At 37.9% G+C, this 12,549-nt stretch overlaps 1 protein-coding gene across 5 annotated transcripts in view; it reads left to right on the forward strand.

Moving 5' to 3' along the window:
* The window catches only part of CADPS2 (calcium dependent secretion activator 2), a 605,828-nt gene extending 596,418 nt beyond the window's left edge, over positions 1-9,410 (forward strand). For all 5 annotated transcript variants that reach the window (XM_044280279.1, XM_044280275.1, XM_044280277.1 and 2 more), the window contains 2 exons: positions 1,535-1,639; positions 8,764-9,410. In XM_044280279.1, coding sequence (XP_044136214.1) covers positions 1,535-1,639; positions 8,764-8,934 — 276 coding nt within the window. In that variant the 3' untranslated portion in view covers positions 8,935-9,410. The remainder of the gene's footprint in view (positions 1-1,534; positions 1,640-8,763) is intronic.
* The last annotated feature ends 3,139 nt before the right edge of the window (positions 9,411-12,549 follow it).

Genomic DNA, 12,549 nt, shown 5'->3' on the forward strand with positions numbered 1-12,549 from the left:
TGCTTGAGAGCCAACACTGCTATAACGTTATGTACATCATATGCTGGTTTCATTTATAATGTTTCAAAATTAATGTGTCATTTTTTTGTCTTCGTCGGAAGTATTTCATCTCCCTGAGAATGATGGTTTGTGCTTTCCGGAGAGGGCACTATAGCTGATCATTTTATAGATTAGAATGTTTGGTTTTTTCCCCACTTTTCTTATTTTTTCTTGTGCCATCCAGCTTCCTTATGAAATTATCCAGTCCTAATTTAGACTTGACGAGTGGGCAAAAGGGATTAGAATTTCATAAAAGATAAAAATGAGATTCTATTTCTAAATTTGCACAGAGAATAATGTGGCAAATACATTTCTGATGCGAATAACTGCATAGTGAATGCAGTTGTTTGGTTTAACTAGTAACATGATCTCCTGGATAAAATATAGATAATATGTAAAAGTGTTTCCAATACACTAGTACAGCCTACAGACATCAAGTCAACATTGTAGGGCATTATCTGGTATGACTGAATATTCTGTTAAAATGTCATAAAGGCGTGACATTTTCTTTTCTGAATATACACGTGTAAAATATTGAAGTTTTTATAAAAATTGCCATTTAGTTACGGAAAGCATCACAGCAAGCACTTTACGCCTCAGTTTTATGCACTTTATTGTTCATCTTCCGTATGAAGACACAATGTTTTTCCTATTTACACTTCTCAACACATTGATAAGAAGCAGGAAATTACTTTAGGAAAGGACTTAAACCCCTTTCCTGTGGAGAGGCTCCCTACGAACAGGGCAGGAACAGGAGATCTCAATAAATGTAATCTCTTACTTCTTAACAGGATCACATCCTTCGCTTTTCCAGTTTCACTACAAAGCTTTTGTTCAACCTTTAGAACAAAATGAACATAGGAGTCTTCTAGAATTTATCACGGGTTTAAAGTGCAATGAAATAGCCCCATTTTGGGACATCAGAACATAATTATAGCGTAATAGATAAATATGTGGGTAGACGGATATAAAAATAAAGGTAGTGATAGATATGAGAGATACAGATGCTATATAGATGGATAATAATCAACAAAGGCAGTCGTTTTACAATGATCATTAACTTGAGTGTCATGATACGTGCGATTTATTCAGTGATTACATGGTTATCTGCATGGGTCTGCTCTATAATCAATACGCAGTCTTGTAATTGCAGGTCATCATGGCCCTTGTCCATGTTTTAAGTGTGTGTTTTCACCTCTCATAGCTCTAGTAGCCGCTTTTAATATCCATGGTTGACTAATGCTGGCTGCAAAGTGCAAAACAGTTTTTAATGAATGTTACAGCTTGGAAGCAGAACAGTTAGTGCTAATTCACATAAAGAACAATCCAGGTCAGGTTGCTTGATTTCCTGGCAAAACATACAGTTCCCTTATCAGGAAATTATAGCATTATTGACTTCAAGAGCTGGCCTGTCATCATTTCAGAGTGTTTCATTAGCAGTCATTACCGTATCTGTTAAATGAATACTACAGAGTCTTTTGCTTTCTTTTTACAGCTATGGTATAGCAGCTCTGTTAAAGTCATATGTGTGTGGCTGGCAGACAGATTAGACCTTCAGCTCCATGTGTATCAGTTAAAAACCATCATCAAGATTGTGAAGGTAAGCTATTCGCCGAGTGTGCCTCTTATTAAATGTGTAATTAATACCACGAGGTAAAAGTGTGCAAATGGTATACAATATGAATGCTCCAACCTTTGGCAACCAAATTAAATACTTGAAATAGTGTTCATTACCCTCAGCTGAGTGCCCCCCCCCCCCCCCCCCTTTGGAGAATGTATAGAAATAAGAAGTTACACCGTATTCTATTATCCATGTCAATGCATTTCATTAGAAGTCTAATAGGCACCCACCAATTTTTAAAATGACCCTTTTATAGACCGTATTACCACACCTGCACATAGAGTTAAGGGGATGTGGAGCATGCAGACAAAAATAGGCAGAATAGGTTAATTGCCTGATACACATATTCTCCTGTCATTTTGATGCAAAGTGTCCTTAAACAGTCTGGATATGATACAGAAATGACCAAGAATCTTTTATAAAAGTTCAAACATCAGTCTTTATAATGCATGTTTCTTCTTATGATAAGTAACGTTAAATATCTTCTTTTAATAACGTTGTCACTTTTTATAATAACATTATACAATATGTCTCTTATAATAATGTTGTATGTATTTTCTAATAATATATTTTTATGTGCTTTCTTATAATAAATAACTTGAGAAAAAAAGAAAGATAAGTATTATATAGTACCAGGTACTTTTGCAGAATGTCTACAATATGCCTTACATTCAAGGAAGTTTGCATTTATCGTATATGACAAATTGGGGCCTTTCTTAAAAAAAAAAAAAAACATATCTTTAGAGAACCCCCTTAACACAAATTTACTCTGCTGTGTTTTTCACCACTAAAAAAAAATTCATAGAAACAGTTTGTTTAGTTTTGTGCCATGCGGTGTGGCTTTTTATTTTTAAAGGGCCTTTTATTGCAAAACAAATGTATATATTTCAGAGTTAGTTTTTTTCTATATTTTCCCTTTACCACTTCATGTTTCTAGCTCATCACATAGGAGCCTTTGTTCTGGGACAGTTATTGTACATGATGCCCAAATATATTAAAATCAGATCTAGCCATGGATTTGACAATGCAATATAAGGAAAACATGTTGGAAACCAGATGACTGGTAATGGTTATCATGATTTTAGTTTTCATTACATTTATTCTATATAATTTAGCACAATACCATTCTTATCGCTATTGCAAAGATATTTCTGGAGTCTTTATAAGCAGGTTCAACTTATAAATACCATTATGACTGTGGTTTTGCATGCAGAGCAAACTGTGTTTGGAACTGAAAGTATTGTATGAATCTTTTCATCAGTTTAAATTTTTTTTATGTACTATTATTGTAGAATATTGAAATGTTCATTTCACTATACAGTAATCATTTCACTCTGGAAATGTGGTTACAAATGTTTTTGAACCAAAAAGTTGCATGAACTCTAATTAATTTTGCATAAGATCTGGTTCTGACAACTCTTTTGCAGTGGATTAATTGGAAAGCTCCTTATAGTTAACTCTAAATATTTTACACTCTAGGATATCTGGAATACCAACATCAACCTCGCTTTGAAGTGTATTGTGCTTGCCTCTGCTTTTCAGGGTTGTCAAACGTCCAGAAATTCCTACACACAACACTATAAGGCTACATGCACACGACAGTAAAAAAATACGTCCGTTAAAAATGGACTTTTTTTCACTGATGCCTTTCTAAAAAACGGACGTTAAAAATTGACCCATTCAATTGTATGGGGTCAGCCTGTCAGTGAAAAATGGACAGGATAGAACACTATTTTTTTTACGTCCGTCAAAAAGACTGCCGTGTTAATAACCTCATAGACTACCATTGGTCTTAAAATGGACGTGTGATGGCTGTTAAAAAATTTTTTGTCGTGTGCATGTAACCTAAGTGAGAGCGATTTTTCCAGTGGCCATGAAAAAAAATAGATGTGTACATGATTTTTTTTAGAGGCTGGTAGTACTTGAGCAGATCACTGATTTGTAATTATCATCATTTTATAGCTCATGTTACATGCTGGTAATTAGTTCATATCAGTATGTTCAGCTATAAATATGTATCACTTGCAATCTTTCTCATACCTTATGGGCAATTTGTAAGAAAATGTTGGCTGTTTTAGATAGGTTGTTCAGAATTTATTTGGTTGGCAGTACTGCTGCTGGTTGATAGGTTAGCAGTATAACATTACGTTTTGTTTTTCTATACTGCTTCATAGGTGACTTTTAATAATAAATTAGCAAAATACCCATATCTGGTTTGTTTTTGTTGTATTGAAAATGTAAGATTTTTTACAGCTTATTCAGAGGCTTATTTGATGACTTGACATTCTGGGGGAGATTATCATCTCCCTTGCGCCTGAAAAGTGGTATTAAAAAATTGCAAACTGTGAGTTTGCAACTTTGTAAAAAATTGTCACATCTCTCGGCTTTTACGCCACCCTTGCCACTTTTCTGAAAGAGGGCTGTCAAGGGTGGGAAGTGGGCATCGCTAGTAACCCCAACAAATTTATCTTCATTTACGCCAGCTTTCTGGAGCAACCGAGGCCCAAAATTTCTGAGCTGTCGTAGATTTCTGTATAGGCACACAGACTGCCGGGGGATGCACCTATTTTATGACGAGGGCCGCACCTCGTCATAAATTAGGAGCATCATGCAGCAGCATAGGGGATATCAAGACTAGCACAGAAAATGCTGGTCTTGATAGATCTCCCCCAATGTTCCAAATTACTTTTTCCTGTATAACTTTTCAGGAAACATGAAACACTACAGATTAAAATGTCAAACATAAAACTCGCCATAACTCACTTATTGCCACTTGCATCAGCAGAGCTGTTAAGAAGCCTTCTTCTTGGAACCAGCTGAGTGTCCAAGAGTTTTTCATTGTAAGGCAGCCCTGTTAGAAACAAAATGGCTTAATTTTAAAGGGGTTGTCCGGACTTTCACTATTGATGACCTATCCTCAGGATGGGTCATCAATTTCAGATCGGCGGGTGTCGGACACTCAGCCCCCCACCCATCAGCTGTATGAGGAGACGGCGCGCGCAGTGCACATGTGCTGTCTCCCGTATCTTCCTGTCCTCTGCAGCAGTCTTTGGTCTTTGCATAGACAGCAGCACTGGGCAGGAACATGTGCACTATGCACACCGTCTCCTCATACAGCTGATCGGCGGGGGTGCCGGGTGTCTGACACCCATCAATCTGATATCGATGACCTATCCTGAGGATAGGTCATCAATAGTAAAAGCCCAGACAACCCCTTAAGGACACGGCCATATGTCACCTTAAGGACAAGGCCATTTTTTGCAAATCTGACCAGTGTCACTTTGTGGTGAACCAAGATTGTTTTTTCGTCACATATTGTTCTTCATGACACTGGTAAAATAGAGTAAAAAAAAAAATCTTTTTTATTTATAAAAAAATACCAAATTTACCAAAAATGTGGAAAAATTTGCAAATTTTTAAGTTTTAAATTTCTCTACTTCTGTAATACATATTAATACCTCCAAAAATAGTTATTACTTTACATTCCCCATATGTCTACTTCGTATTTGGATCATTTTGGGAATGATATTTTATTTTTTAGGGATGTTACAAGGCTTCGAAGTTTAGAAGCAAATCTTGAAATTTGTCAGAAATTTTCAAAAACCCACTTTTTAAGGACCAGTTCAGTTCTGACGTCACTTTGTGAGACTTGCATATAGAAACCACTCAAAAATGACCACATTCTAGAAACTATACCCCTCAAGGTATTCAAAATAGATTTTACAAACGTCGTTAACCCTTTAGGTATTCCACAAGAATTAATGGAAAATAGAGATACAATTTAAAAATTTCACTTTTTGGGAAGATTTTCCATTTTTATATTTTTTTTACAGTTACAAAGCAAGGGTTAACAGCCAAACAAAACTCAATATTTATGGCCCTGATTCTGTAGTTTACAGAAACACCCCATATGTGGTCGTAAACTGCTGTAAGGGCACATGGCAGGGCACAGAAGGAAAGGAGTGCCTTACGGTTTTTTTAAGGCATATTTTGCTGGACGTTTTTTTTTTACACCATGTCCCATTTGAAGCCCCCTATGCACCCCTAGAGTAGAAACTCCAAAAAAGTGACCCCATTTTAGAAATTATGGGATAGGGTGTCAGTTTTGTTGGTACTAGTTTAGGGTACATATGATTTTTGGTTGCTCTATATTACACTTTTTGTGAGGCAAGGTAACAAGAAATAGCTGTTTTGGCAACGTTTTTTATTTTTTTATTTACAACATTCATCTGACAGGTTAGATCATGTGGTATTTTTATAGAACAGGTTGTCACGGACGCGGCAATACCTAATATGTATACTATTTTTTTATTTATGTAAGTTTTACACAATGATATCTTTTTTTAAATGAAAAAAAAATCATGTTTTAGAGTTTCCCTAGTCTGAGAGCCATAGTTTTTTCAGTTTTTGGACGATTATCTTGGGTAGGGTATGATTTTTGCGGGATGAGATGACTGTTTGGCACTATTTTGGGGTGCGTATGACTTTTTAATCGCTTAATATTACGTATTATTTTGGTGGACATACGCCTTTTTGATCGCTTACTGTTGTACTTTATGTGATGTAAGGTGACAAAAAAATTGTTCATTTAGCACAGTTTTAATTTTTTTACAGTGTTCATCTGAGGGGTTAGGTCATGTGATATGTTTATAGAGCCAGTCGATACGGACGCGGCGATACCTAATATGTCTCTATTTTTTCCCTATTTTTATTTTTTTTACTTTATTTGGGGGAAATTTTGTTGTTTGTTGTTTTTTTTACTTTAAACTTTAAATTTTTGGGGGGGATCTTTATTTTTTTCACTTTTTTTTTCACTTTATTTTTTGTCCCACTTTGGGACTTCAACTTTGGGCTCTGATCCCCTTTACTGTGCATTCCAATACTTCTGTATTGCAATGCATTGGCTGTATGAGTAATACACAGGCTTGTCACCGGAAGGCAGCGCCGATGCCTAAGGAAGGCATCATGCTGCTTTCCATTCCATCGGGTCCCCCTTACAGCCGCACAGGGACACCTCCCACCGCCGCCGCAACCTCCAGTAAAAGCCGCAAACCGCAGGTCTGAATTGACCGGGCATTGACCCAAGGTGCCTGCTCAATGATTTGAGCAGGCACCTTGTTCTGATCACCGCCCGCCGGGCGGCGGTGATTGGAACTACACAGGGCGTACAGGTACGCCTTGTGTCCTTAAGTACCTAACAGGTTAAGAATGTTTGTGAATTCATCTTTTCAGACATTAGATAGAATTGTGGGGTTGCATGTTTGACTATTACTTTAGGAAAAAGCTGCGGCCTCTGGTGGTCAGGACCGTAGGAATGCACATAGGCTGGTGCTTTTTTCTTTATTGTGCAAGCACAGCCGTCACTCCTCGATTGCAGGGTGGTCATAACCATGGAAACGAGCAGTGTATAATGTGATGGAAAAATGAATCCAGACAGCAAAGGAAGCAATATGGACAATCACAATATATTAGTAACTGTCTTATATTATCTTTCTCTACGTAATAAATGCTATTTGCTGAAGTGAAAAAAACACTTAAGACATAAGACTTCCATAAGTGGAATTAGGTCATTAAAACATTGACTAAGCAATTCCTGTGCTCTGTTGGAGGTTGTCCTCTTTGTACACTTCAGTCTTCAGAATAACAGCTATGTCTGGTCAACAGAATTCTTTAGACTTTATGAGTTTCTAAATATAAATCTGTACTTGAACTTGAGCTTTCATGACTACCCTCAAAAATATATAATAATTCCGGTAACACTCAATAGATGAGTGACTCTGAACATTTTACAGACAGAGTGCCCAAACTGTAGCCCAAAACCCACTTATTTATCGCTAAGTGCCAACACGGGGGACACGTTACCACTGCAGCCATTCATTGACTATATCAAAGTACATGATCCCGTCCATATTGGAAGTTTATATCTGAGGATCAGAGTGCAGCAAACAGACCAGTGGACTGTGGCTGCCGGAACCAAGTAGCAGGGAACATGTAAGTATGTTTGACTCTACAGGTCCTGCAGGGGGATTTAAAAACTTATAAAAAGCTGGAATAACCAATAATGTATATAAACCCATAAACATACAACAGACTTCTTTTTAAAGGCATAGGCAATTTATTCTTCACTTAATATGTGAACATGATAGCTGAATTAAACATTTGTCCATAGCATGAGAGTAACACGTAATACAGTACAGAAAGAGGATAGAAGATATTTACAGAGTAAACTCAGTTTCCCACCAATTTTCACTTTTTAAAATTTGCCTATAATGTAGGAGGTCCCCTGGCAGAGCAAATGTGGTGGTACGAGGCCACTAAATCAGTGTTATGATGTTATGGAAAAATTCTAAGTTTGCTTTGACATTCTTTGGATGATTATGAGAGCCTTTGGTTGGGGCTACAGAGCAATACGTTGCCGTTCAGCAAGTGTCAGAAAAGTTGTAAAACCAATCTTCCTTGTGCGACTTGTCTGCAATTTGCTGATAAGAAACTATTTTAGAGTTGTGATTTGGCTGTAAAAATACAACTATATTGTAGATAAGTCGCATGCAACTTGTGACCTGCAATCAAAACCTAATTTGTTTGCAGTCGCAGTATGTCGACACAATTGACAGTCATTAAATGTAATGTCGCTGTGCAGTCCTAGCCTTGTTCTAAGATGTCCTAAGTCTGCTTTTCTACAAAGTGCAGTATTTGGTAGCAAGAGCTGATATTCCCATGTCCCAAGGGAATGGATTTCCTTTTATTCTTTACATATCTCTGGACCTCAAGATCTCCCTTTTTAGTCTTTATATACAGTCAGTATGTCTGGACTTCAAGAGAAGTGTATATAGTGAAATATAGATCATATGAATAGAGAGATTCATACAGTCATCATCTTATTGATGCTTACAAACAGTACAGGTGTTGCATACAGTAAATTACAGCTTACAGGCCGTATAGTGCTCTCTGGTGGGTTTTTGCACAAATATTTTATTTATGTTACTCCTTTTCAAAGTGTTACTGTGACTTTGGACACTGTAAATATAGTGAGAAATGTGATGTAAACATGCTATGACATGCAAGTCAAATGTGTGATACTCTTTTTCCTCTCTTTCGTACAGAAAATCTACAGAGACTTCAGGCTGCAGGGAGTGCTGGATGGCACATTAAATAATAAGACATATGAGACTATTCACAACCGTTTAACTATGGAAGAGGCTACAATGGCTGTGTCTGATAGGGGAGGACTCCAGGGGATTTCAATGAAGGACAGTGAAGATGAAGAAGAGTGACTGCTTAATATTTCCTTTTTCATCCCAGCCTGTTTACTTGTATATGTACATATTTTATCTTATACAACGTCCCAGTTGTTTCCACCTGTTCATAGATATGTCCAGTTTCCAGTGCAATTTAATAGCCAAGGAATTTTAGTAATGATAAGATAGTGGGACATTGTTGTAATGATGTAGGGTTAGTGTCATACAGATCACAATTTTATGTCTTTGGTAGAACCTTCCCCGGCAAAATTTACCAGGAGACTTAGCTGAAAAGCTAAAAAAAAGATACAAATATACTATTAATTACCCTGCACTGTGTTTCTGGCATTTTCACTGGAGAATTTGGGACATTTTAGTATCCTTGTGGTCATACTTCAAGTACCTCATTGTTCATACCGTGTAACATGAAAATATATACTTATATCTTGCAGTTCCGTCAACCCATTGGTTCTGATCATTTTGTATCTATATAATATTTAATAAAATTTGATAACCTGTTTACAGATGTAGTCCCCCATATTTTATGGAGTTATTATGGGTTTTTCGAAATTCTGACAATCTTAATACAAGCTACAGGTAATGTTTGAGAATATATTAAGAATGCAGAATCTGATACTGTGTTAACAAAAATGAGGTTATATCATCCTTAAAATGTATCAAAAGTATCAAAATTTCACTAACAGGATGGACATTCAAAGAAGCCTGTCCCCCTTTTTATATTCACTGACCAAACAAAACAGTGTATAATACTGTTGCTCTGATCTCTGCTGTTCTTTGCTTCCTGGTCCCAGCTCGACATGCCAGAAATGCTAAGAAAGGTCCACTCAGGTAATCACTGGCTGGGGCCATTCTTAGTATTTCTGTCATATGGATCTGGGACCAAGAAGCAAAGAACAGTGAGGATTGCAACGGTGACAGAACAGCTGCAACAGGGGATTGGTGGATGTGAGTAATAATATTTTTTTATGTTTTTAAATCTAGGGTATTGGAGAGGCTAATAACTGGTGTCTAGCTTTCTCACCTTGCTCTCTGCAGCAATGTCTGTTCTGTCCTGTCTCTCTAAACGGAAACTAAGCTCAGTTTGCTTGTCACATTTGGCTTCTCCTCAGACCTGCTGAATGCTCTGCTGGATCACTACAAGGAACCCTCTGCTCATGCATCCCTATTTGAAAGGTTATCACTTTGGGCAGTTTCATCCCTTGTGTTTGACTAGAGAAAGCCCTGCTCTAAATCTTTCAGCTGATACTGTGTGGTTCATTTAATGACTCAGTCCTGGAAGATAGAAAGATACATTATGTTAGGCTCCATTAGCACTGTCCGCAATTCCGTTCTGCATTTTACAGAACGGAATTGCAGACCCTGTCACTTCTATGGGGCCGCACGACCGGGTCCGCAATTCCGATCCCGAAAAAATAGAACATGTCCTATTCTTGTCCGCAAAAGAATAGGCATTTTCTATTATTAAGTGCCGGCGATGTGCGGACAGCAAAATTCGAAAAGCACATTGCCGGTGTCCGTGTTTTGCGGATCCGCAAAACACACACGGACGTCTGAATGGAGCCTTAACATATGGTGGAAAAGAAGGAAAGATGGCAACTTGCGTCACACGGCAACACTACATTGAAAGCACAAAAAATGCCATTGGGTGCCAAAACAGCAAAAATAAAATCTACGAATGACAGGACTTAAAACTGTCCAACTTTTTGTGTTAACAAAAGTTCTACAAAAACACTTACCATACTGCAAAATTACCAAAGCCGCCAAACAGAAACAAAATGGCACCTGTTAAGTACCCTTATGCTCCTGGCCCTATATGAACCAAATATTCACTGTTTGAAGGTGGCCAATCATGGAGATACTGCTCTGACTGGGATGTTAGGCTTATGCTATTTTTTTCATACTAAAAAGTTCACAGAATTCATGCACACCTATTTAATGTATTTTAATAGAATGATCTATTCACAAATGGTGATATCACTAAACAATGGGGGAGACTTAGGCATGACGTGAATGCATAGCACCCGCACTGAATCTTGATCCATTCATCTCAATGGGTCTGTGTACATGAGCTTTTTATTTTAACGCATGAGTTCTGCATTGCGTGAAAAACGCAGCATGTTGTATATTCTGTGTTTTTCACACAGCCCTGGCCCCATAGAAGTGAATGAAGTGCGGATGCAATGCATTTTTCACTGATGGTTGCTAAGAGATGTTGTTTGTAAACCTTCAGTTTTGCGTGAAAAATGCATCAAAACGCATTGCACCCGCGCGGAAGAAAATGAACGCAATCACAGCCAAAACTGACTGAACCTGCTTGCAAAATGGTGCGAGTTTCACTGAACTGACCCTGAACGCATCCGGAGCCAATCCGTCACCCTCGTGTGAAAGAGGCCTTACTAAGCTAATAACTCCCTTACATGCTTTGCTCCAATGTTATTGTGTTTTAGGCACTTTTTGCATCTTGCTTGACAAAGGAGCATGGCTTAGTATACACTGGTGTGTACCAAATTTTGGCGCAAAGTTTGTCAAACTTAAGTGTCTAAAGATGAACCCAATTCATCATATTGTATGACCCGCTGTAATACATTTTTGGTGTACTTTTAGACTGTCCAGCTAGGGGGTACACCATCTTTTCTGATGTGAGGGCCACTTGTCATACTGAACACTTCCAAGTGCCACCATAAAAACTTAGATATGCCATTAATATCTGATAAGCATGGCGGACCCGTCTCATTTACCATTGTCTACGCCTGTTTCAGGCTTAGCAAAAGGTCTAAATGTAAGACAGCTCAGAAGCTGTCTTACATTAGAACTGGCGGAGGATCCGCCGAAGTTAGGAAGAGGCCAGCGCCCCTGCATAACTCCAGTGGAACCACCACGAGCTAAGAACTTTATTAGGAATTAATAAACATTTTTAAATAGAGATAAAAAAAATAGGGAGAACCCCTCCCACAAAAGTAAGTGATTTGATATTGCTAGAATATGCCATCGCTTGCAGATCAATATGGCAGACTGCAGAGACCCCCACAATTTAGAATCAAGAGGCCACTGTGCTGCTTGAAGGAATTCTCTGGGAATTTTCGATTAATAGCTTATTCTAAGGATAAGTAATCCATATCAGATTGGCGAGGGTCCGACTCATGCCACCTGCAATCATTTGTTTTGCAGTAGCTCCGGTGCTGGAACGTCACAGCTACGTCCTCCCATTCACTTTATGCAAGGGTACAATTTGGTGATCTTAAAGGGTCTTTCCCATCTGGATATCTATGGCATTTTCACAGGATATGCCATAAATGTCCAATAAGTGTGGGTCCTACCTCCTAGACCTGCACCTATTTTGAGAATGTGTGTCTTATCCCCATCTTACAGCCGCTTAGGTTGGGAAGGTTGCCATGGATGTGCAGCTTGGAACACTTCTATGGGAGTTCAGAAATTAGCCAGGTAAGCATGTAAGAAGAGGTGGGACTTGCACTTCTTGACATTTGACATATCCTTTTGATATGAATTATTATATCTACAGGTCTTAATTAGTGGAAAATGTGCAAATATATTTTGACTTACAAGCTGGTAATAAAATAAATGGCGTATTTCACAAAAGTATACTTTATGTCAAATGTGTTAGGACACTTA

Source organism: Bufo gargarizans, chromosome 2, assembly GCF_014858855.1.
Source record: "Bufo gargarizans isolate SCDJY-AF-19 chromosome 2, ASM1485885v1, whole genome shotgun sequence".
Classification (NCBI taxonomy): Eukaryota; Metazoa; Chordata; class Amphibia; order Anura; family Bufonidae; genus Bufo; species Bufo gargarizans.